Source organism: Eublepharis macularius, chromosome 6 (genome assembly GCF_028583425.1).
Source record: "Eublepharis macularius isolate TG4126 chromosome 6, MPM_Emac_v1.0, whole genome shotgun sequence".
Taxonomy (NCBI): domain Eukaryota; kingdom Metazoa; phylum Chordata; class Lepidosauria; order Squamata; family Eublepharidae; genus Eublepharis; species Eublepharis macularius.
This window is the reverse complement of record NC_072795.1, coordinates 32,876,444-32,903,593: the sequence shown is the minus strand read 5'-3', so window position 1 is coordinate 32,903,593 and position 27,150 is coordinate 32,876,444. Positions and strand designations below refer to the sequence as shown.

Here is a 27,150-nt window from a genome sequence, read left to right as displayed (position 1 = left end):
CCCCCCTCTGGCTCCTCCTTTTCTTCGTTCTCGGTGCAGCAGAGTTCTGGGTTTTTATTCTCAAAATCCTTTAGTTGATCTTCTGATAATATCTTATAGGCCTGATCTTTATATCTGAACCATATTCCTTCCGGGAATAACCATTTGTACTTTATTCCATGGTCCCTCAGAAGAGCTGCAAACTTTTTATATTTAAAACGCCGTTTCCGGACTAGAAATGGAACGTCCTTCAAGATCTTGACTTTCAAACCCATAAAGTCCAAATCCGCATTGTATGAGTTATATAGGATGGTGTCCCGAATCTTTTTAGATGAAAAGTCAATAATGATCTCACGAGGCAACTGTCGCTTTGTTGCATATTTTGAAGAAGCCCGACGGACCTCCAAAATGGCGCTTTTAACCTCTTCTTTAGTTGTCCTTGCGGGTGTCGCCAGTAGTTCCGAGACCAAATCCCACAGATCCTCATTTTCCTCCTCTTTCACGTTTTGGAGACGCAAAATTGTCTGCGTTCGTTCCACCTGTAGCCCGATCAGCTGGTTCTCCACCAACTTCAGCTCCTTTTTTGTAGCCTTCACAAGTGACGCACTTTCCAGAGCAGACTTTTCTGCCCCCCCCGCTGCTGCCTTAATGGTTTTCACCTCGCTTTCAATTAAGCCCACCCTTTGATCAGTTTCGTTCAGCTTGTCAACAAAGGGTTTTATGGCTTCCACCACCGCCCTGCGCACCAACTCTTCGAGCGACTCCCCCTTCAAAGTAGCCGAGATTGACTTACCGAGAGCGGGACTTTGCTTCCTTGCTGCCATTTTGGGGGGGGGGGGGGCGCCAACAAAATTCTGGAACTCAACGAAGGGGAAGAGCGAGTCTTCTTCAGATCAACCTCTCCTTCACAAACGCTTGTAAAACAGAAGGGATTCGCTTGTTTACAGGCTTCCGCCTGTTTCTTTTACTTGCCGTTTCTCATTGCCCGGCGGCACTCGAGGCGCCGCGCACATCTGCCGGCCTCCATAGGGACAAACGGGCAATTCCCCCCCCCCGCATTGATTTCGGGGAGTTCTTCCCGCCGCGTCCCGGACCCTGGCTCCCTCCCTGGGAGTCCTGGGGGCTAATCCTTGTGGATCAGCCGCCCGGTCAGGGTGCCCGGTCGTTTCCTCCCGGACCAGCCGAGAGGAGCGTCCGGCATGGCTGAGAAAACGAAACCGAATCGCTCTAATGATAGTCATTAAGGGTTTAGGAGGCAATGGTTGCCAGGCAGATTCTGACCACTCCTTAAGCCAGGCCATAAAACAAGTCCAGTTTTTAATCTTGGCATTTGAAAAATAGGTACTGAAAAGTGGGGCACCTGCAAGAGCCAGTGTGGTTTAGGGGATAGAGTGATGGACTAAGATCCATCACCTCACAAGGTGTTTTGTTATGGGGATAATAATGGCATATGGCTGTTGTGGGTTTTCCGGGCTGTATTGCCGTGGTCTTGGCATTGTAGTTCCTGACGTTTCGCCAGCAGCTGTGGCTGGCATCTTCAGAGGTGTAGCACCAAAAGACAGAGATCTCTCAGTGTCACAGTGTGGAAAAGATGTAGGTCATTTGTATCTACTCAGGGGGGGTGGGGTTGAGCTGAGTCATCCTGTAAGAGTTTCCCAGGGTGTGGAATGCTAATGGCGGGAGGCTTCATTGTATCCTGAGGAGGTTCTTTTGCATATGGATTGGTACTTGATGTGCTAATCTTCTCTGCAGGGCTATTGTCGGGGATAGAATGTTTTGTTAGCCTGGTGTTTTTCAGAACTGGAAACCATGCTCTGTTCTGAAAAACACCAGTTTTGAAAACACCAGTTCTGAAAACACCAGTTCTGAAAAACACCAGGCTAACAAAACATTCTATCCCCGACACTGTGACACTGAGAGATCTCTGTCTTTTGGTGCTACACCTCTGAAGATGCCAGCCACAGCTGCTGGCGAAACGTCAGGAACTACAATGCCAAGACCACGGCAATACAGCCCGGAAAACCCACAACAGCCATCGTTCTCCGGCCGTGAAAGCCTTCGACAATACAATAATGGCATACTTTGTAAACCATTCTGAGTGGGCATTAAGTTGTCCTGAAGGGCGGTATATAAATCAAATGTTACTATTATTATTATTATCTGGGTAATCCGGGTCCAATCTTCTGCTCTACCATGGAAGTTTGCTGAGTGACCTGAGGCCAGTCACATACTCTCGGCCTAACCTTCAAAATGGAGGAGGGAAGAATGATGTAAGCCACTTTGGATTTCCAACTAGGAACCAAACCAACCCCCACAATGAGAGCTACCGCCAAAATTTTGCCTGAAGTGAAATTAGAAGCAAATTTGGAGGTTACCTCGCAGACAAAAGTTTTTTTAAAAATGCTGTGGTTTGACTAAGCTATCTGATTTTTTTCAGAATACTTTTCTAGTCACCTTATTTCAGTTAAAGGAATGTTTGGGAGAAGGTTGTACGTTTTTTCACAGTTCAAGCATCTGAAGAATTTCAAGGGAGACCCACAATTACGTTGGTAAAACCAGGAACATTTGCCAAAGGGTGGTGGAATTGGTTCATATATTGTTCACAACAGCCCACCTCAAAATCCTTCAATGCTCCTAAAGAAATATCCAGAATAACCAGCCATTTTGTACTGATCTTATACCACAAACTTCTCAGGAAGTCTTCAGTAAAGATACTAAGACAAGATTTGAGAGAACGGGACCTCCCAATGGTGTTTTCCAATTTCTACTGGAGCGGTGGTTCAGAGAAAAGGGGTATTTAACCCAGTGCCATTTTCCCAGTAGAAACCAATTTCATACAACTGCTTTAAAACCTGGTAGAGAAAAAAGCGCATATGCTCATTTTATACCTGTCTTTTTCCTGCAAGGACTAACAGCAGCTGGGGGGGGGGGCAATGTGGGTTAAAAGGACTAGAGACCCATTCTTCTCCCAGCTAAGATACAAACTAGAGCTCATCAAAGAGTCTTTTTAACCACAGAGCCTGTCTCACATAGTTGCACAGTAATTGCTGTGGATTGGAGACTTCAAGATCATGCTGTGCTCAGAAAGTCTCATTTCATTTTAGCAGGAGGAGGAGAATGAAAAATGGACTATGTACCAGGGATACTGGAATAAACTGATTGAGGACTGGAAGTGCACCTGTGCGGGAAGGGAAGATGAATATGTCCCTCGTTCTATTTTGGATTAGGACAACTGCATTTAAAGTTCTGGATTTATAAATGCTGCATTCACAAACTATGAAACAATCCTGTCAGTTCAGAAATTCAAGATAAACATTAAAGAGGAAGGTTGAGTTCTGTTTGTTGCTCAAAGAGGTCAAGAAAATTTTTAAGCAAATTGAAGAAACCTATCAGTGTCTCAAAGGGTAGCAGAAATAAGAGCTCTTCCTTGGTGAAACACAGATGACCTTGCAGAAGTGAAAGCTTCTGTTCGATCAGCAAATGCCAGTGTGGTACAAACTGGCTGCAATTAGTTTTTTTCTTTCCTCCATGCTTCTTGAAATCGGCATGACACAACATATGCTTGCATTGTTGCCATGTAAATTCTAATCCATCCAAGTCTGCATCTGTTCAGAGAAAAGCAAAATCCAAGGAAGCTCTTCTACGGAAGCTCTTCACATGTAACAGAAAAGGACGGATCCCCACATTTCCAACATGGTTGACTTCATCTTTTTAAAAATTTTGCATTGACATTATTCTGGAGGGGAGAACGAAAAAAGCAACTACCTCCACTTACGGCAGAGAGTAGGTGCACAGAGAGCACTCACAACTGCCACGGACAGATCCAGCAGCTGGGATTCTGATCTGGCACAAACTCAGGTACTGAACTGAATGAAGAGCAAATAGAGGTCATGCCTCGCCCTGCTGAATCTGCAGCCCAGTTTGATGGACAGCAGGCCAGGGAGCAAACAGCATCAGACTCAAATGCTGGGGCAAGTAACCCAGGCTATACAAGCACACAGTGGGTTGTTCACAGGAGCCACATCTCCATCTGTCTAAGATCTCAATCTTCCACAGATTATACCCTGCCTGAGGAGCCAGAAGGCCTGCCAGGAAACTACAGAATGCTGGAAATGTCCTATGTCCGGACTAGAAAGCTACCCCTTTTAGAACTAGAGCAATAGTTTGAGCAGCAGCACTTGCCAGAGCCTGCAATATTACTAGAAAAGAAAAATCAGGAGTACAGAGAATATAGCTCTGTCCATATAGTAAACTTTACTCTTAAAGTGACTAAGTACTAATACTTGTATGTTACATATCTTGGAGTTGTATGTTACATTGTATCCGTGTATGTTACATATCTTGGAGTTGTAATTGTATATGAATGTATGTATTTATGAATTGATAATTGTATATTTTTCTATGAGGTTGTATTTATTGTATTTATAATTCTGTAGAGCATTTTGTATTAGCACTTAGTCACTTTAAGAGTAAAGTTTACTATATGGACAGAGCTATATTCTCCGTACTCCTGATTTTTCTTTTCTAGTAACTTTCGTGGTCCTTTTCAGGAGAGCCTGGTTGTGTTGAGAGCCTGAAAGGTGGCAGGAGAAGGCAGTGCTCTGCTCACCAGGGAAGACCACAAAATTAGGCTTCCTTGTGTTCATCCTATACCTGGCCAATCTATTTAGTTAACATTGCCTACCCGTTACAAGGGTCTGTGTTGCATTCTTCTCCTCATTTCTGTACCTGTAAAGAACACCAACACTTATTGTATAGCTTTCAAGGACAGATCTAGCACGAGGGCCATGAAGTTCATGGTTCAATCCCCAGAGTCCCTGACAATAATGTGAGATTTGCCCTTCAATAAATAAGCAGGTTCACCACTTTACCTAAGTCTGCAGAACCTGGGCTAGGATGAATAAGGCACAGAACATGCAGAAATATGATTGGTGATACTGATTGGAGGACTCAAAAGGCTTTTAAACATTTTTTATGAGGCTCAAAAAGTACATTCCCTATCTTCTGTGATTAATCAGAAATGGAAAATTAGCAGTTACTCACGATAAGGAACCTGGCTTGGCTGTGGCTAATTCATGAATTGTTTTGGCGGTAGGGAATTTGTGTGTACATACAATTTAAACCTCAGCATAGTCAGGGGCTCTTCTAGAAGAGGCTGGGAATCCTTCAAAATGTGTCTGCCAGCTGAATAAGATCTGGACTGATTTATTTCCTGTTACAGGTATTTAAAACTTGGGTATGCCCAGAAGCAGAAGTGAGTGGAAGGGCAACAGCCAAAGGGAACTTGGTCCTTCGCTTTTAAGTCCATGGCCCTAAGTGAATCAATGGGTCCAGGACCCACGCAAGATGTAGCATACTGTATTCAATCCCCATTGGGGGAGAAAATTCAGAAAACCAGCAAAAGCTGTAGCCCAGCTAGACAAAAAGAATGTTTTCATCAGGCTCCATCTCCTGACTCGAGTCTCAAATCACCATTTTGTGACTGATGGCAACTGGGGCTGTTCTGCCCATCCTGCCTTGCAACCTTTTAACTTGTGCTGGGGGGTGTCACAGCCTTCAAGCTCCAGTGACTTCTTATTACCAAAGAGCTTGCTTTGTCCCCTCTTTCATATTTCTCATATGCCTTCTGTTACTCATTGGCAGAACTTCAAGGTCTAGTGAGCTGCACGTTCCACTCGAAGCCATTTTTGTCTCTGGAAGGGAGGTCACAATGCTCAGCATGCACACCGTTCCATGAATGGAGAGCAGGTGTTCCCAAAGCCACTGATCCAGGATGAAGTAATGGACAGACACTCCAACACCAGCATCCCCGCCTCACACTAAAAAACACCGACAGCACTGTGATTTGGACAGAGAGCCTGGGCAGCTGACCACTGACAAATGCATTGGTAATGAACAACAGTTGACAAGCTGAAACTGGAATGAGTGTGAAATAAAATGCCAATTATTTATAACAGGTGTGGGCAATGTATATATAGCCTGGGGTCCTGAGGTTCAGATGTGAGGCGCTTGATGGACCCCTCACAACCACAAAGTTCCTCTCTCTCCTTGTTACAGAAAGCAGACTGATTATATGATGAAAACGCAAAATTATTTTTGAGATATGCGTTTCTTTCCTTTGGTATTCTGAATCCATCTATGCTTCTCTCTGACACCTGCAATTATGTGATGAAGAGAGCTTTGACTCTCAAATGATTATACCCTGGAATTTTTGTTGTTTTTTTAAGGTATTACTGGACTCAAATCTTGCTCTTCTACTTCAGATCAACACAGCTACCCACCTGAATCTGTGATTAACGTAGCTGCTAAAAACTATGGAAGGTATTTCTTCACATAGCCAGGCACTAAATTTCTCATTTCATTTATACTACCCACTTTTTTCCCCAGTGGGGGCCCAAAGTGGCATTTTCCTCTCTTCCATTTTATCCTCACAATAATCCTGTGAGGTAGGATAGGCTGAGAGTGTGTGACTGACCCAAGTTCACCCCAGTGAGCTTCCATGGCAGAGCGGGGATTTGAACCTGGGTCTTCCAAATCTTAGTTTGACAATCTAACCACTACACCACATTGGCTCTGCAATGTGTGCTACTTTCTAATTCCTGCCTAATCAGGACCACTACTTGGAGAGAAAAATGCAGGTGGCTTGAGTGTCACATAGCCCAAAATTGTTATGCCCTAGGAATCAGATGACCCCCCCACCCCCAAATAGCCAATCCCATGCCACTGCCTGCTATAAAGCCTCAAGATCTACTGCACTTCTTTAGTCTGGACAATTCATCATTGTGGAAGGTCAATAACTAGTCTTCTGTCTTTCAATTTATTTAAAAAACTCTGCTCGCACTCAGACATACGCATCTCAAATGGCAACAGGATGAAGTCAACACTGATAAAATAGTATCAGAGCAGCTGAATGCCTAAGAACAAGATAGTGATACACTGAAAATAAATTGCATTACCTGCCACCCAGCTTTGAACGTTTGAAAAATAATGGCTTAGAACATCTTCGAAGTGAAAGGAATTTAAGGTCTAAAATACTCAGGTTTCTAGCTATAAGGAGGAATTCTAAGGATCCCCTTTAAAAATGTATATTGATGTTATAGTTGTTAAACAGGTGTCAGCAGGAAACAAATAACAATATGAAAACCTGTAATATAAACATAGAGTATAAATTCTGAAACCAGACAGGGGCTTGCGGCTATGCATTATGCAATTTTCCTACCTTTTGTTCTACCCTCAGAAACTGAGCAAATTCCTCGACAGTGAGGTGATCTTTCTTATCGCTGTAGCTCAGAAGCAGCAAGTAGAGGTCACGTCTTAACGACATCATCTTGTAAAACACGGAAAATTCTTCAAAGGTTAAAGTTCCCTGGTTCTCATCTGTATCAGCCTCCTGAGGAACAAGAACCAAATGTCTATGTTGGGTGAATGGGAATAAAGTGGCAGGGCAGAATATTTACTGCTGGAACCAATATTTTTGGACAGCCTCCAGTAGAGAGATCTTACAAAGCCATAATTTGCACCAATTACACTTCAGAGCTCAAACAATAGCTTGCGCTTTCAAATGTACAACAGGCACCTATCGTGCCTTACGGTTGCTAATCTGCTTTCACCTTCCATCCACCCAGTTTCTTGAATTCTTTCCAGCCTCTGTTGGCAAACTGATAGACATAAGTTTAGTTTGTCAGTTCAGATGTTGTGCCGGATCACTGGTAGTAGAAACCATAATTTGCAGGCCACCTTCCGATTCTGCTGCACCAGCTAATTGCACATCAATTCAGAGATCATGCCCAACGCTAGTGAAGCCTCCATAACCATGGCTGACATGGTGACTTAATTGCACCAATGCTTCAAAACACTGCCTCATCCAAAAGCCACTCTTAGAGTGACAGTTAGAGTAGTCCCTCAGTGGAACAAGCTGGTGGGCCTCCTTCTTGGGAGCTTTTCAAGCAGAGGCTAGATGGCCATCTGACAGCAGTGCTGATTCTGTGAACCTAAGCAGTTCTTGAGAGGGAGGGCAGGAAGGTTACATCAGGGCTTAGTTCTTGTGGTCCCTTCTTACATGGCCAGGATAATACCGATCACCATTATGGGGTCAGGAAGAAATTTTCCCTAGTCCAGTTTGGCTTGGAATCCTGATAGTGTTTTGCCATCTTCTGGGCATGGAGCAGGGGTCATTGGGTGTGTGGGGCGGGGATTTCCAGCATTGTGCAGGGGTTGGACTACATGACCCTGATGTCCCTTCCAACTCTATGATTCTACGAAAATTGACGAGACCTTGGAGTCAGGGCTTTTACGAACTGTGGAATCAAGTACTATCCCCCTGCCCCCCAAAGCCCTGACCCTGTAGACCATATAGAGACCATTTTACTTAAACTTGCTTTAGAAAGAAAATGTTCAGCTGATATCATTCTCACCAGAAGCCTCTACAGGACACACAGTTTATCAACTACTGAAAAGTAGTTGTCCAGTGCATGGCAGGCACGGGCAAAGGAGAAGGGGAAAGTTTGAGGGTTCACAAAAAATATTAAAATCAAAATGGGGTTAAAGTTGCTAAAGTTTAAAAAAATAATAATCTAACAGCATGACCCTAACTACATTTACTCAAACGTAAATCTCACGGAATGGGATGTACTTCCAGTTAAACGTGCAACAGGGTTGGTACAGTCCTAAAGCCACCTGCTTCTCCCCTACTCCAATGAACTTCAGCACAGGAGGAGGCCAGCATAACATGAGATCTAACGGAAGAGTCATGCCGAGATCTATTGATTTCAGGGAGAAGCCATGCCGAGGCTTCCCGGTGGAGATTTTATAACCCTGTAAACAGCATCCGATTCCCTCTCAGTTATTTCATCCAAGGCCTAATTGGCACATGATGAGAAATCAGCATAACATTACAAGCCTGAATCTTCAATCGACATGAAAAAGCAGCCACAAGCATTTCACTCCTCTTGCCAAAGTGCTGCTGGAGACCGCGACAAGACCGCAGTAACAGCAGGACTCCACGCAGACAAAATTTCTACTCTAAACCCATTCCTGATTGCTGTTGGAGGCAGTCCTCGGGGAAGAAAGAGTACTTACTGTATGTCGTTATGGGGTTTGCTTTTTAAAAAAAAGCTCTGAGCATCTGCTTAAGAGGATTTGCTTGGGATTTACAAAACATTTCACAGCAGTTCTTTCCAAACACATCCTCTTTTACGGAGGAAGGTCCCCACTCCCACAGCAACTGAGAGGAAGTCTGCTGTCTCTATTGAGACTCAGGTTGCTGAATGCAAGCCTCTCAAAGAAGATAAGTTATCCTTCTAGAAGTAATACTTGTGACTTTTCTGACAAAGGACTTGAGGGTTTTGGATTTACCTTTGACTTTATAACCAAATTCTATATAAAATAGAAAAGAGCCAGCGTTCCTGGCTCTTTCCATATTTACCAAAATGGTATTGATTTCTCCAATGCCATATTTCTTATACAACTCAACAGGTGTATACTCAGATCTGGGCATTATTTGGTGGCATGGTAACCAAGCCAACAAAGGAAACATTTCAAAGGAATCTTTTACAGATATCCAGACTGATAAAGAAATGAGTGTGAATACACTGGTAACCACACCACTAGAAGTACATGAAAAAGCTGGTTTCAGAGTTATGCAAAAGCATTCCTGTTTAAAGTAGCCAGAGCCTGATATTTTATTGGAGTCAAGCAGGGAAGTGTACATTTACATTGTCAACTGCATAATGAGCCAGTATTTTTTTTTTCATTCCAACTTATCTCCAAGAGGTTTTATATTATTAGAAACCCAAAGATTACTTGGCAAGTATTGCAGGGAAGCAGATCCAGTTTGCCAGAACAAAGAAACAGATGCCTTTGGCTATACAAATATTGTTAGTGCTGGTTAACAGGAACATGCTTTATCCCTAAGATCCCTAAAGATGATCAAAAAGTTAGCATCACTATAACACACAAACACACATGTACTCTCTTGGTACATGCAAAGTATACCCAAAGCCAAACAAGTCCCAACAAAGCAGAACAGAGGCTATGTACCAGCAATGCTTTGTGGATGGAAGAAGTCAGGCGCACAGACTAAGATTTCTTCCCTATGTTCCCTCTTGGGATTATGTACAATGATAGGGCTACTAGGGTAGTTGGATCCTTTGCCTCCTTAGCAAATGCCTGATCCCAGCACTTTCTGGAGACAGCATTCCTTAGAGGGATCCAGTGTAAGAGGCTAGCAAAAATCCCTGCATGGGCATGTCATAAGGGATAAATGGAACATGTTATCTGAGCTACCTTACAGTGAGTCTGACACTTAGTCTGTCAAGGTCAGCATTCTCTACTCTGCCTGATAGGATCTCTCTGGGATCTCACAGCCAACGTACAAGAGACAAATTACATGAGGAGCAGCATGTGAAGGGAGTCACAATGTTAGCCGGGAAGCTGAATTTTAAAAGAGATCGGAAGGCTTTGTCCATTTCCCCTCTCTACGGAACCAGGAAGATCACTGCTCAGAGGGTTTATTAATTAGCATATCAAGCACCAATCCATATGCACAAGAGCCTCTTCAGGATACAGTGAAGCCTCCCTCCATTAGCATTCCACACCCTGGGAAACTCCTACAGGATGACTCAGCCCAACCCTACCTTCCTGAGTAGATATAAATTACCTGCCAACTTCTTTTCCACACTGTGACACTGAGAGATCTCTGTCTTTTGGTGCTACACCTCTGAAGATGCCAGCCACAGTTGCTGGCAAAACGTCAGGAACTACAACGCCAAGACCACGGCTGTTCAGCCCGGAAAATCCACAACAACCAATTTCTTCTTTGCTTCCCGAAGGCTCTGTCAGTTTCACCTCCCTTCTAAGAGGTGAACAAGAAATAAACAAACCATCTGAGCAGCCTGGCTCAATAGAGAGGGGAAATTGACAGAGCCTTCAGATCTCTCTTAAAACTCGGCTTCCCAGCTAACATTGCGACTCCTTTCACGTGCTCCGCCGCGTGTAACTTGTCTCTTGTAGCTTGGCTCTCAGGCAGAGGCCTTTCAACTCACCTACTACCTGATCCTTTTAACTGAAGATATCTGGAATCTTCTGTATGCAAAAAAGATGCTCTACCACTGAGCCATAGCCTCTCCCCCCCACCCATGGGAACCCATCGTGTCAATTCATCCCTGCATTCATTTGTAAATAGGATTTGTTTTGTTTTTAAAAGCTACTTCTGAATAATAATAACAACAACAACATTCAATTTATATACCACCCTTCAGGACAACTTAATGCCCACTCAGAGCGGTTTACAAAGTATGCTATTATTATCCCCACAACAAAACACCCTGTGAGGAGGGTGGGGCTGAGAGAGCTCCAGAGAGCTGTGACTAGCCCAAGGTCACCCAGCTGGCTTCAAGTGGAGGAGTGGGGAATCAAACCCGGATCTCCAGATTAGAGTCCCGCGGTCTTAACCACTACACCAAACTGGCAGATAGCTGAAAAATACATCGGGAGTTTCAGGATTTCTTCAAGAAATCCTCCCCTATCCCGCTATTAACATTTGTGCTGGCCATAACATGGGAAAGCTGCTGGCTCCTTATTGCATAATGACACAAGAAGGCCAATTACTTTCAGTAAAATGAATGGTGAAAGGAGTACAAGCAAAATGCAAACAATGCTCAAAGGGAACTGGGGTCTGACCATGATTAAGCCCTAGCCTCACCACCAAGCATATTAAGACCTTGGAATCCAGTCTGCAATCAATTAAATAGGATGATTCCTTGTGGGAGAGCTACTGCCAGATGTCAGCAGTTCTGTCAGAGCCAGATCCTGACATGATATGGCATGATTAGCCTGTTTTTGTTGGCTTCCTCTCTGGAAACAGAATTACATGACGGGACAGTGCCTGTTCATTGATCTTGGTTGGTAACTTCAGATTGCTATTTCAACTCAATGAGACTCATTTACAGATAGGGAAAGAAAGGAAAGCTCACCTGAAACATTTGTCTTACTTTTCTTCGGGGTAGGCTGACGTTCAGTTTATGCATCAACTGATGGATCTCTTCAATATTTAGCAAACCGTCACCATTCTTGTCTGCTTCCTGGAAGGTCTGCTTCACCCAAGTGCACACAAGTTAAGGAAAAGGGAAATCGCCTACACAATAGGTTTGTGGATTAACTTTTCAGGTACTGAAAAATACTAATCAAGAATAAAGGGGGGGGGCGTTGTGTGTTGTTTGTGGCTTAATTTGCAACAAGTTATGTATTACCCAAACGACTCTGCATTATTTATTTGTAATATTTTTAGCTGCCTCTTCGAAGTCCTGCTCAAGGCTGCTTTCAATTAATTATTCTTGATCTACAAATGCAACACAAAGAGAGGAGGGGGGAATTTCTATGGTTTTTATAGAATTTATATTGGGTTTGATCCAAAGGTCATGTTCTGCGGTCATTTCTACCAGCAGAACTCTTCAGTCTTTCCCTTCAACTACTGTCACATTGGACTCAAGATATCACTCCTGGGAGAGAAGGGGGTGGATCCTTATGAATGGTGTGGGGGGCAAAGGGGGAATTTACAGTAGGGAACTGACAAATATTTCATTTCTTACCATAGGCAGAAAATGACCTATGCATCTAACTCATCATATTTTGTACTTTTCCTTCCCTCCAAAATTATTTTTAAAAGATTGGTCACTATGGTTTAGGCAGCTAAAGACTGGTCTTGGCGGTGGTGGATAGTGCTCTCAAGTAACCCCTGCTGGTGTTTTCATAGCAAGAGACTAACAGAGGTGGTTTGCCATTGCCTGCCTCTGCAACCCTGTTCTTCATTGGAGGTCTCCCATTCAATTACTGACCAAGACTGACCCTGCTTAGCTTCTGAGAACTGATAAGATCAGGCTCACCTGGGCTGTCCAGGTCAGGGCAAAGACTAGTCTTAATTTACTACAAATCAATGCCCTTTTTTGCAGATAGCAGCATCCTACTCAATGATGTTAAAAACTTTGTTATTTCTTATTAAAATCAACTTCCTCTGCCGTTAATTGGCTGGCTTGTGAGTGTCCACTAGTTAAAAGAATAACGTATGTTTTGCTATTCCACTGATCTTGAACATTTGAGGAAAAGATCTTGCTACAAACAGGAGGTGATGATGCAGACATGCTGAACCCCTCATCATTCATAGGTCACTGTGGACCATTACAGAGAAACTCTGGGCCACACACTAGAAGTTTTAAATTCCCTCCCTCCTTGTGGCAAGCCATTTTTGAAAAGGAAATGCCATGAAATCCCTGGGCTTATAAAAAAAATCCCAGTTTAAAACAAATTGGGAATGATACAATAGTCATCATTCACATACCATTAACAGCACCCCTGTGTTTTACACACATGGTCTCTTCAACCAGGTCAATGCCACCATCTTGCTAGGCCATGCCAAGGGTCCAGCTAGACCAGTATTCAAGTTGGTAACTATAACTAGTCACCAACCCTGTCACTTTACTCCCAGCATCCAGACCAAAGGGGCTTCATTTTAGCCAACATCCATTGAAAGCTTGCACAAATGCATCAAATCCCATTTTTAAGCCATCTAAGCTATTGGCTGTGAGCATGTGCTTTTCTAGTGGATTACGTAAATTCAGGGATTTTGTTTTGGGAAAAGAAGTGGTGGAACTCAGTGGGTTGCCCTCGGAGAAAACAGTCACATGGCTGGTGGCCCCGCCCCCTGATCTCCAGATCTCTGTCTGGAGATCAGGGGGCGGGGCCACCAGCCATGTGACCGTTTTCAAGAGGTTCCGGAACTCCATTCCCCCGCGTTCCCCCTGAAAAAAAGCCCTGCGTAAGTTCATGATATGCTGCTTTGCTGCTTTCATATGACCTGGATCAACCCCCCAAAGGAGTTTCTTTAGGTGACACCTGCTCCCCTGAAAAATTCTAGCAATATATGAGAGAGAAATTCCAACTTGAATTTAACAGGCACACGAAGCACCTTTTACACTGAATCCTTAGTCCATCAAAGTCAATTCTACTGAGACTGGTAGCAGCTCTCTAGGGCCTCACCTAGGGCCTTGCTCCTTACTAGAGATGCTGTGGATTGAACCTGGGACCTTCTGCATACCAAGAAGATACTCTGCCACTGAGCCACAGACCCTCCCTTCTTCCACAGTGTTTCTGAACATTCATTGTGTTCCCTCATTTGTCATATTTCTCCCCCACCCCCACCTACACATACACTAAAAACCCAAGCCTCTTTAACCTTGCCTCACAAAGAAGACTGTCATCTCCTGGACTGTTTTAGCTGCTGTTTCGTTCTGCCTTCTCTAGCCCTGCAATCTTTCCACTCTCTCCTTTTCCTCCTCTTGTCATCCACTTAATTTCACAGAATCTCTGTCCTGCTGGTCCCCCTTCCTTTCTGACTTCAGCCGTCTGACAGATACATCCTCCTTGTGAATCCCTGTCCCCTGGTGGCTTCTGTTCTGCTCTCACTCCAGCTGGAACTGTTACAGGGGCCCTTTCGCCCTCCAGCTTCCCATCTGCCAGAACTGATAACGCAAACAAGGCTTGAAGGAATGTTTCAGTACAAACGAATACATGGCAGCAATGTGCAGCTCCCAAAAGTCAGGGATAAATATAGAAAGTGCAGAAGGAGTTTATGGAGCTTGTAATTTGCCACAAAAGGTTGATAAGTGTTTCTCTACCATCTGACAGCTGAAGCTGAATTATGGAAACCAGAGTTATGCACAAGGCAATGTCCATGTTTCCTCAGGCTGCCCCCCCCCCACGCCCAACCCATTAAATCAGATTTCATCTAATACGATCAGTGGGAATAGGAACCTGCTTTCCCTGTGTCAGAAAAGTTAAAACTGAATTACTGGATCCACCAGAGCATTCCAGAGACAGAAAGTCTGAGGCATTTTGGGCTGCAGCAGGAGGGGGATGATAAGAAAGTCACATTCCAGAGGCAAAATAGTAAAAAGTCCAGTAATACCTTTAAGACTCACCAACTTTACTGAGGCATAAGCTTTTGAGAACCACAGCTCTCTTCATCAGATGCTGTGCCATGCATCTGATGAATAGAGCTGTGGTTCTTGAAAGCTTATGCCTCAATAAAGTTGGTTAAGTCTTAAAGGTGCTACTGGACTTTTTACTATTTTGCGACTATAGACTAACATGGCTAACTCCTCTGGATCGATTTCAGATGCAGAAATCATTCTGTCCATGGAACTACTCTGGCGGATCCAAATCTTTCTCCTTATAAAGTGGTGTTTCTTTTTTAAAAAAAAAAATCTCCAGTTTTGCAGTATGTTCTATTATCTTTGTCCCTTAGCTTCTAAGAGGTCAGTGTGGTCCTTCCTTTATATTTTCATCTTGGAAGTTGTGTGTGTGTGTGTGTGTGTGTGTGTGTGTGTGTGTGTGTGTGTGTGCATGCACGCGCACTCACATGCCTGACTTCAATTTGCTCCTTTGCTCCAAAGTTTAGTAGGCTCAAATACATTTTTGTTGTAGCCTGCGACATTTTGAGATAGGAAATCTTAGAGTGCCCCCATCCCTATTTCTGGTAATAAAAAATTATAATATAACCAAACAACACTAGCCACAATGCTAAGCCTCTGCTACTGAGGTGACAATTCTCAGAAGATTTTGTCCACTCACCACAAAAAGCTATTTCTGAATCTTTGTGGGATTAAAAAATGAAACTAAACAAGCAGCATACGGCATAGGGCTTTGTCTGGGGGGGGGGGAACCCATGAAAATGTTACGTGACTATATGTGAGGGTATTACTGGTGGCGTCAATTAATCAGCAAATGGAAGGCTGCAAAGAGATGCATCGGTAAACGGACAGGGCCTAATATGTCAATCTTAGAATTATGCTCTGTTTAGCATTTCTTTAACTTCGTATTAGATCCCTGCTAGTTTTAAAGCTTTGCAAATTTACATTTATATACCTTATTAAATTGTTTGTTGAAATGTCTTTGAAGTTGACTATACTGAGTCACCCCGTGTAATTTGCCTTGAGTCTCAGTGAGAAAGGTTGATGACAGACAGACAGACAGACAGTTTAGGATACAAATCCCTGTATGTTATATATAGGACAGAGCAGAGCTTGTACTTCACGGAATGCCTCAGTGCTAGAACAAAGAAAGCCAGGACACAACCTTGAAAGGATATTGATCATGTGTCCTCTGTCTTTTAGCGAGGGAGTCCTCATCACTGATCCCAGCCATCAGGTACTTCAGTCCAGTGATCCAAGTTCGAGCTTCCTCTGGGTTGGAGGTGATCAGATCTAGAGACTCCATATGGTTCCCATGATAAATGGTAAAGCAGCAGCTTGGGTCAAAGTTGCCTTCAGCATGGCGGTGGAATATTTCTGATTGCCGGCCTTCGGTGACTTTGTAAATGGAATCAATTACAACTGCAAAAGAGAAAGCAGAAGCCAGAAAAATAAAGGAGCTCAGACAGTGAAAAAGCTCTTTGCTCCCAAGCCAATCACCTATTTTTTTTTCACTGTAACATACTCGCTTCCACATTCATCAAGAGTACTCTAGGACAGCAGGTCTCAAACTTTACCACTGTAATGACTTCCATTTTGATTTAAACTTTTTCAAGGACCCCCCCAAGCCTTTCCCTGATCTCCCACCAGCACGTTTGAATGAGCCGGTGGCAAGTCCTCCATGCCCTCAGGAGGCTTCCATTATCAGCTACATTTTAAAAGCAAGTGTAAGATACCTTTTTTAATTATTATCATCTGTACAAAGACTACAAAGTCAGGAGGGAGCTGATGCTATAAGGCAACAACTCCAAGGGCCATAATTTAAGTTCCAATAACAATCACCCTCCTCAAATGAAGGAAATTGGCAAAGAAGACAGAAAAATTAGCTGGACAGGGGAGGAAATAAGGGGCATGGAAAAGCTTTCAGAGCCACCCACAGAAACAGAAAAGGAGCCGTGTTACACACAATCTGAACTTCTTGTAGTCAATTGAAAACCACTTTAAGCTATTATTGCCCATGGATGCAGAGTGGCATCTCAGCATCTCTGTGCTGAAATTTTTTTAAAAAGTTGAATTTTCTACCTGAAGTAATTATGAAGACTGTACATCCTTGGTACTACGCAGCCAGCTAAAAGTAATTTAGAGTTGAGCTATAGGTTCCCAGAAACCCACCACAGTTTTTTTCTGACTAGCTTTCTGAGGAAACTATGTAGGTGACTGCAGGCAACAGCAATTGTATGAGTTAAAAGGAGGAAGCCAATTCTGTACCCTTTTCCTTGAGGTGGAAAACTTCTGCCCTCATTCCTTTAAAACTCAGACGGCCCTGTTCTCACGTAGGCAAGATAGGCACAAGCAGGGCTCGCCATCTGTCCTTACAAAGAACTCACACACATCCTGGAGTGCAACATTCACAGATCCCAATTTGAGAAATAATAGTCTGAGGGATCAACTACTAGTTGTGTTTTAAAGAGCTTTGAGGACTGTTTCTCATCCAATAGCATTTAAATCCTGTCTATAAAGCTATAGGATTTTTTAGGGACAGCTTTTGATACACATACATTGGGATAGAAGGAGCCTGCTGAGACTGTCCCACTTCCTTGTCCCACTTCCGTAGCAATCCCCTAAGATGGCTGCCACAAAACCTAGGGGCACGCCTCAAGAAAAGCAAGTTTGGCAAAATCACCGCACCATTCTCTGGTGCCAACAGAAGAGGAAGAGGGGGGAGATTTTTCTTCATTTCTCAATACAGCTTCCAGGTCTGTGTGTGTTTTTCTGTCCATCTGGGTACCACAACTTCCACCATCAGCATTTTAGGGGTCTCAGGATATTACCAACAGCAGTAAAGTCCCACAACCATGAGCACCTTTACACCTGTGCTTCATCAGATCCAGTGTGGTACAGTAGACAGAGTGCTGAAGCAGGATCCAGGAATCCCATCTTCAACCCCCTCTCTACCAAGATGCTCACTGGTTTTACTTTATTTACTTCATTTATATCCCACCTTTCTCTCCAATGGTGACCCAAAGTGGCTTGCATCATTCTTCTCCATTTTATCCTCACTACAACGATTTGAAGTAGTTTAGGCTGAAAGAGTGTGACTGGCCCAAGATCACGCAGAGAGCTTCTATGGCAGAGTGGGATTTGAACCTCTCTCCCCACTACACCACACAGGCTCTCCTGGTTGACCTGCAGGAAGCTATTCTGTCTCAGCCTAAAGTCGTAGTGATGTGGATAAAATGAGAACCATGTAATCCACTCTGATCTCCTTGAGTCTCTGAGTTGGATCTCCTTGAGTCCAACTCACTATGAACCACAGGTTAACACCTGTCTTAAAAAAATTCTTAACAAATTTAAGCCTGGAAAGAGGGAAGATGATTGTTGTCAATATAATATGCACACCAGTCCTGTGTGGAATGATGGGATCCAAATGAACATGAACGAAAAGACACAATTTACTTTTTGCTTTTTCACTCTTCCTAGATGGCCTCCATCTGATGCAACTCCTGTGTTCGTCAAGGTAGAAAAGACGCACAAGGCCTTTGGCTCCATTCTTCAGTTTAACCATCTGAGTCCCAGACTGCATTACACTCATACATCTTTCAACTGAAAAAGAAGATTAAAATGAATTAGAACTAAAAGAGCTACTTCAGCTCTGTTTTGTTTTCATTTGGGATAACGGCTGCCGTTATTGGCAAAGTAAACTATTACATAATCCCATTAGTTTTCTCTTTAGGTGAAGGCAATCTGGGGATTAATTAAGACTTTTACAACATTAGAATTAAATCTATTATAAAATTATAATTAGTATACAGAGGATTCCTTTTATTCTCCAAAAAAGCAGTATATTCTTGTCTGGTGCTTTACTGAACATTCAAGAACTGGATTTCATACCTGTAAATTCAAAACTTTATACCACTTTTAGAATTCAGAAACCAGAGATATTGAACACCCTCTGTTTAATCTTTAAAAATACAGTTTTTAATCCTAATATACAAAAATAACATCCTGCGATACTGATATATTATAAACATATCATGATATTTTTCATTAATGTCAAACAATAACAACAACAACAACAACATTCTATTTATATACCACCCTTCAGGACAACTTAACACCCACTCAGAGCGGTTTACAAAGTATGTTATTATTATCCCCACAACAAAACACCCTGTGAGGGGGTGGGGATGAGAACATGAAGCTGTGACTGACCCAAGGGTCACCCAGCTGGCCTCAACTGGAGGAGTGGGGAATCAAACCCAGTTCTCCAGATTAGAGTCCCGCGCTCTTAACCACTACACCAAACTGACTCTTGCCCTGAACTAGATGGCCCAGGCTAGCTAGATTTTGTCACATCTCAGAAGCTAAGTAGGGTCAGCGCAGGTTAGTACTTGGATGGAAAACCACAAAGGAAGCCCAGGACTGCTACACAGAGGCAGGCAATGGAAAAATACCTCTGTTAGTCATAGAATTATAGAGCTGAAAGGGGTCTTACGGACCACCTAGTCCAACCCCTTGCAAGAACAGCAGTCAGGGGTGACAAGTATTCATCCAGCCACTCCTTTCAGATTGCCAATGAGGGGGAACCCACCACATCCCTAGGCCGCCAATTCACCGTAAATCAGCTATGACTTTATGGCACTACACACACACACGCCTAGGCTTCCAGTAAACTGTCTTTTATACATGGTGCTATTTGCTTTTTACATTTTGAGCTGCCCTTGATGTCATTGTTTTATTGTGCCTTTTCATTGCCCGTGGAAGCTATTATACTGCATTGTTCTGTTGCAATTTTATCCCTTAACCACCTGCTAGAGTTGTTTTGATGCAATTTAACACTGTAATTTTGTCCTGTTGTATTATTGTTATTTATATTGATTTTTGTCTTGTTTTACTGAATTTTTTATTCCTGAAAACTGTTTGAGATATATGCTTAGTACTTAAACATATTCATGACTTGGAAACAAACAAGAAGAAGACTAAATAAGCATGATACAAGCAAAATTAGGCCTCTTTCAGTGCCATTGATTTCAATGACTACATTTAAATACATAGGCTCTCTCCCGCTGTTATCAATGTTTAATTTCATGCACAATTATTCTCAGCCAGACAATCATTCCTGCCAAGATCCAAAAAGCCTTATTACTGGTTCTGTACATACGAGATGTCTCTTCCTTCTTCCATGCTACATGGTATTCAAAGGAAACTGTCCAAAACTGAACTGGGTATCTGGAAGCTCTTGAGCACAGCTAAGTAACTCCTGAAGCCCAATTTAAATATGTTGCCCAATTTATTATGGAAGATAATGGGCAACAGGGTTTGACAATTTATACCAAATATGTTCAGTGCTAGAGATCTAGGGTGGGGGGAACCTCCCAAATATGTTGCAACTGATAATTGAATATTTAGCAAGTTGCACATCTCTGCACATGAGAGATATATGATCTAGGAGTGTACACCCCAAAAAACCTGGATGATCTGGATCCAGAATTCAGGATCCCTGAAATCCAGGTCAGAGTCATCTGGTTAGAGGATCCCAAATTTATTTGGCCATTATTCCCTATGGGGGGGATATCCGAGGAGCAGAGGGGGGGCATTTTTCAAGTAAGCACCACCAAAATTTGCAGGTAACCTACTCCTTCCTGTCCACTGAGGATCCTTCAAATTTTAGGAAGATTGGATCCCAAAGGTCCAATTCTACGGGCCCCTAAACAAGGTGCCCCTCATCACTCTTCATTGTTTCCTATGGGGAAAACACTTCCAAGCGTTTCCACGTAAAGGGAAATCTTAAGTAAAGGCAACCCCTGGCCAAAAGCCAGTCCCAAAGCAAGTCCCACTCCAAATGAAGCTGAACCAACAAAGTTCAACAGGACCAAAGGGAACTATTGTCAAACCAGAGAACCCCAAACTGAAGAAAGAGGGAGGTGAGGCCACAAAGGTGGCTGGTGGAGGCTTGAGTGTGGGTGGAGCTTTTGGAGTTTGGGTGTGGGTGGAGGGGTGGAAAGGGAATCTACTCTGCCTCCTGCCTCCTGTTCCCCCCTGGCCTTGCACCATCATCCTGCTGTAGTGCGAAGCTTGCCTCCACATCGTTGCCCTCTTGCTCACTGCTGCTCCGCTGGCTGCCTGCTCTTTCTCCATACGGAGTGGCCAAATAATCAAGACCATCAGAGTTCAGATCCCTAGATTCAATCTGGGATTCTTCAATGTGATCTGGTGCAACTGGATTGTGCCAGATCAGCATAATCTGGCTATTTTGCCGGTTCACAAATTGAGATTGCACAGCCCTAGTATGATCTCCACTGCCGAAACTAAGGCAATAAACTTCTCAAGCATTCACTTTCTCCCACGTTCTACATGAAGCTGCTAGTACAGTCCAAAGGGATTCCTCATGCTCATTCTGTGGCATCTTCTTTCACTTATTTGAATGAGAAATTAAGGTGCTAGTCCCTCGCTGACCTTCGCAACTGAACACGCACCAGGACCTTTCAAAAGTACAATGTACTATTGAATTACTACTGCTCATGTCCTCCCTCTTCCACAAAATTATCAGTCCTTCATATACTAATTTTTGTGCTTAAGCTTTGGAGGCTTAAGTCGCTTCTCCAGAAAATAACAAGAGACCAATTTAATAGGATGAAAGACGCTATACTTAGACTTTCAGCAATGCAGAATGCTCAAATATTCAGTTCCAATTATGTAATACAGTAATGAAACAAATGTAATGTTACCTGCTAAAATAAAAAAAAATAGTTTAGTTGGTTATCTGCTCTCTATCATCCTTATTGGAAAAAACTTCTGTAAATGTAATGGGTTGGCTCCAGCCAGCTTTTTTGCTCAATCTTGCCCAACTCCTCTTCCTATTAAAGCCCTCATCCCACATGGGTTTTTTACATGCAGGTCCCAGCGCAGGCTACTTGGGTGGCCAAATGGGACGTCTGCTTTCTTCTTCATTCGCTGAAAAGCTGGTTGGATCCAAGACCTGACCCACTAAACACTGTACTCTGATTCTTTCCCCCAATCATTACAACACAAAAGAAGAAGAGCGAGAAGCTTCAGGAAAGCTGGCAATTCTTTAGCACCTCTAGCCACAGGTTCCAATGCATCACAGCTGGAAGCTGGCCGCATAGAGTGACATACAACTGCATTTTTATCTCACAATTGAAACAGTTACTTATTTAACATGAGGACAACAAGGACATGGATAAGGGGTAAATTTGGTCCTCCCTTTACCCAGTCCTACTTTCCTAGCACATTCAGATAGCAGCCAACCTACGGTACTAGATTTCATTGCATGCATCTTTCTCCTAGAGTTCTCCTTTTATCCCCCTGCAAAGAATCTTAGAGACTTATCTAGGCGGACAAGAACGAGGCAGATGGGCACAAACTGCTGCCGTATGTTCTCTGGCTGCCGCCTAAAGACTGCTGGGTAGGACAGCAATACAGTGTAGCAGCAAGAGAGGCAGCGTAGGATATAGGAGAGTTGGGTTCAAATCCCCAAACTGTTATGAAGTTTGCTGGGGTGATCTTGGTCCTGTCACTCACTCACTCTCTCTCAGCTTAATCTAGCTCACAGGGTTGTTTAAGGATAAAGCAAAGAAGCAAAAGCCATGTACTGGACAGAGACGGAAGAAAGGCTCATGCTTTGCATTGCTTCAGGCACAGATGAGAAAGTCTTTGCACTAGCAAAGTGCAGAATCCCCTGTAGGAATCACATTTTATAGATACTGATGGGTTCTAGATACAGACAGACTGCTCAAATTCGGAACCCTGTTTCCACATAAAGGGCACCTTATGACTTTCCCAGCAAATTGGTTTTCTGTATGTACAAGGGACAAGTGTACAGCTGAAGTTAAATCTACAAGACAAGGCTGTACATTTTTACGCCCATTTTGAAGTCTGAGAATTGGCTGTAGCTGTGCTCATGCTAAAAGACAAGCATTAATACCAGCCAGCTGAATTATAACACAAATATCTTACATTTTGAGATACTATGGTTCTCATCTATGATTTCACATCCTGCTCTCAATTCACTTCAGTTCCTTGCCAACATTGCATATTAACTCTGAAAACGTACAGAGATCTGTTAAGTGGCAGGATTTCCATCAGTGTTAAGACAGCATTGCTGAAATATTGCTTTAATATACAAAGAAGTGTCTTAAAAAGTAACTTGAACTTCTACAGCTGACTCAGCCATGTCACACTATTTTACTTGTAGTATGTCATAGTAGAGAAAGTGCTTGTCAGCTGCAAGTTCAACTGGTAACATTTCAGAAGGCCAAACAATTTAAATTAAGTGGCCCTTCATTCAAAATTATCCAAATTTGACCAGCCTTACAGCAGAGAAAACAACATGAATCAGGTCACATAGGACAAGTCACACTGCACATCTTGCTTGGACTTTATTCTAAAGAAGAGGTCAGCAACCTTTTTACAATTAAGAGCCAAACTATCTCAAAATTCATAGCAAGAGATCAACAAACAGCCAACATAAAAAAAACCCCAGTGGTGCAACAGAAAATATTGACAGCTTAACATTACTGATAATTGATATGTTAACAAAAAGTTTCTGCTGCCCAGACACAGGTGACTGCGTGTCCTTTATAATTGCATGGACAAGGCCACAAATCAGTAATAAATATAGACAGGAGCATTCTGTTTTAGTGTCCTGGCATAAATCTGCACATAGTTCACACTTGGATTACTGGCAAGTGTTCACTTCCATCATTTCCATTTCTGTAACTCTCACTTCTGAATCTCTTTGCTATTTCCCTTTCTATGTTGCTCAGTGGCAGAGCAACTGCTTAGCATGCAAAAAGTCCCAGGTTCAATTCCCAGCATCTTCACTTAAAAGGCAGTACATGGTGTGAACGACCTCTGGCTAAGACCCTAGAGAGGCGTTGTGAGTCTGAGTGGACAATGCTGGCCTTGATGGAGTGATAGTCTGATTCACTATATCGCAGCTTCATTGTGCATGCACGGTCACTTCCTTTGGCCCGATAAAAAAACCTTTGCCTGACATTCTCTTCACATTCTGGCATCTCAGCTACCACCTACAATTTGCCTTAACTCAGAGATTGCGTTTTCTTTTTTAAAAGAGCCGTATTTGGTTCCATGCTGAGCCACATTTCCAGAGCCACAGGCTGCAGATCCCTATTCTAGAAAAATAATTCACAAAACACCATTTGTCCCCTTTGTTTATAAACACTTTCAAGAGGCTCAGACCCTTTTCTTGCAAACGAGTTTTGTTACAAACAGTAGATATAATGGAGCGAGTGATTTGGTAAAGGTCAAACAACACGCTAAAGAAGTAAAGAATTGGATTCTGCTCTATTTGTTTTGGAACAGCAGCTGAATTATCTAAGAAGGGTCCTGCACCTTTCCCTGATGTCTCCCTGATTATAGTACCACATATGGGAAATGTCGGACCATAATCTTTTTCTTTCTACTTGAACTCCTAAAGGTTCAAAAGCCCTTTCAGGATCTTCATCAAGTAACATTTTACATTCACAGAATCGCAGTTTTCTAATACTGATCAGCCTGGAGAAACTACTAACCAGTGTATATTATGTGCTGTCAAGGTGGATTACACAGTGGGAGTTAATAAAATCAACACCTGAGATCAGGGCTTTTTTTCCTGGGAAAAGAGGTGGTGGAACTCAGTGGTGGAACTCAGGACCGCACAATTAATTAATTACTTTGGGTGACTTTGGGTGTAATTAATTACTTTGGGTTCCAGCTGACATCACTTTGGGTCAGCTGGAACAAGGGGGAAGTTTTAAAAAGTTTAAATCGCCCTAGTCAAAAATGGTCACATGGTCAGTGGCCCCACCCCCTGATCTCCAGACAGAGGTGAGTTTAGATTGCCCTCCGCGTCACTGGCGCAGAGGGCAATCTAAACTCCCCTCTGTCTGGAGATCAGGGGGTGGGGCCACCGGCCATGTGACCATTTTGTAGTTCCAGCTAAAAAAAAGCCCTGCCTGAGATATTCAATAAACAATAGGGTATAGTTTGCAGAAATGTGAAAATAAGCAGAAATCCAATACAGAGATGAAGCAATGGTGAAAAAATAAACAATTTAACATGACATATTAAACAATGCAGAAATACCCAAGAGGAGTACAGAGTACAGTGTTGTGTAGTCTACAATCCCTATCTTTACCAAAGCATCTTTCTGAATCATTTCCTTACAGTGTAGCCCTCTTACCTGTGAAAAAAGAGCTCCTTAATAATTCAGTTATTGTGGAAAGCCAAGAGAGTGGGAGCTTCCCTGATCTCTTCAGACAGTCCATTCCATAAGATGGGGGCCACAACAGAGAATGCATGCATACAGGCAGCTGTTGATTTTGCCCAGTGGCAGGGTGGTACCTGCAAAAGGCCCTGTTCAAATGACCAAAGCTTAATGCAATAATATGAATTGACAACCTCCAAAACATCCTATCATTAACAGCCTTGCTCATATATTGCAAGCTGAAGGTTGTGGCTTCCTTTATTGAGTCAAGCCATCATATTTTGGGACTTCCTCTTTTCCTTCTGCCTTCCACTTTTGCTAGCATTATTGTCTTTTCCAGTGAGTCTTGTCTTCTATTGATGTGACCGAAGTACAATAGCCTCAGATTTTGTTATTTTAGCTTCTAGGGAGAATTTAGGCTTGATTGGCTCTAGAATCCACTTATCTAGAACTAGTAACCTAGAGGGTAAAAATCAGTTTAGAACACCCCCTTTATCTGCAAGCATGTAGAGAAAGGATGACCAGATCCACCCATTTACAGTCCATACCCTCAACAGTACTGGTTAGATGATTAAACAGTAGAGGGAACCCACTCCCATTAAGTGTACTTGGGTAGGCACTCCTGTTACAATAGTATTCAAAGAGGATAAGGAAACAGGAAAATAACCATCTGAGAGTGAATCCTCTTTACAAATCTAAATTCACATCAGCGTATATAACAAGGGAAAATGCAAAAGGTCTTCAGGACTAAACAGATCACCAATAGCCTGGGCATGGTAATTGTTGTTTTTATACTTTATCTAAGCCTGATGAAAATCAACTAGTTCAAAAGCTTGTCTCCACTACTCTAAAGATTACTTGGTCAAATGCTTTGAGGGTGTGAGAGAGCTTACTGTTACAGATGCACTCTTGGGATGTCTCAACCTAAGCAAACAACCAACCCTAAACAACTGTAACAAGCTGCTAGTCCATAAACAGGCTGAGTCTGTGGGTTAATACTCAAGTATTTCTTATGATATTAAAACCAAAAAAAAGCAAGACGTGCAGTTTAAAAGACGCACATATGTGCCTACAAAAGTAAACACATGGAGAGACAGACTAATTGGCACAAATAAATCCTGACCATCATATTGCAGACAGCACAAGTTAGAAGCATGCTTGGTGTCAAAGGGGTAGGAGGCAATGAAAAAAGACACAAATATACACATTGTGAGCATTCTCCATAGATTCAAGACTCTTCAATACACAAAGCAGAGATTCATGATGCAAGAACCTCCTTTTCTTATCAGTTATAATAAAGTTCTCTCCACACAATTAATCACCTCCAAAGCATCCTATAATTGCTCATATACTGCAGTCTAAATGGCCATGCCTTCCTTGGGTAAATGAAGAATTTTCTCACATAAAAGATGACAGAAGCCATTGTTCAGAGATCTACTTATGTACTTCAGGGCTCTACTCTGTACAAACTGGATCACGAGAGGTCACACATGTATATTCACTACTGCTGTTAATATACTGTAATCTCTTTCTCTGCCTCACATACACATGGTTTAGAACTATTATCTAGATTAGCCCCCCTCCACTCAACCCTTAGTTGTTTCATTCTGTTAAAAGTAGAAAATGACTGAAGACCAAAACTCTGAACTAAAAATTATACTTTCCACTTGGGTTCAACACAGCAACACAAGGCTATAATCTATGTACTAGTTGTGCCTAAAGATGTTTCCAGGTTAAAAATAAGCAAATCTTTTAACTTTTGTAAAGCCAGCAACAATCCATTTCTCCTCTACTCTAGAAGTGCATTATCGAAAATGGCCCAACCACAAAACTGTTCTGTTCTGTTTTCACAAAACAAAGCCATGCTCACTGAAAATTGTTCCCTTCCTGAGGACACACAACCATCACAACAAAAGGTCAACACAACAAAGGAAAGAGATAAAACTGAAATAATGTGTACTCTGAGGGGCAAGTCTCCTT

General features: G+C 42.7%; 1 protein-coding gene across 1 annotated transcript in view; it reads right to left on the bottom strand.

The window, feature by feature from the left end:
* PLCH1 (phospholipase C eta 1) overlaps positions 1–27,150 on the bottom strand; it is a 182,196-nt gene that overhangs the window by 64,739 nt on the left and 90,307 nt on the right. The window contains exons 3-6 of the mRNA XM_054982420.1: positions 18,399–18,545; positions 16,121–16,364; positions 11,952–12,081; positions 7,199–7,369 (exon numbers count right to left, since the gene is read on the bottom strand). Coding sequence (XP_054838395.1) covers positions 7,199–7,369; positions 11,952–12,081; positions 16,121–16,364; positions 18,399–18,545 — 692 coding nt within the window. The remainder of the gene's footprint in view (positions 1–7,198; positions 7,370–11,951; positions 12,082–16,120; positions 16,365–18,398; positions 18,546–27,150) is intronic.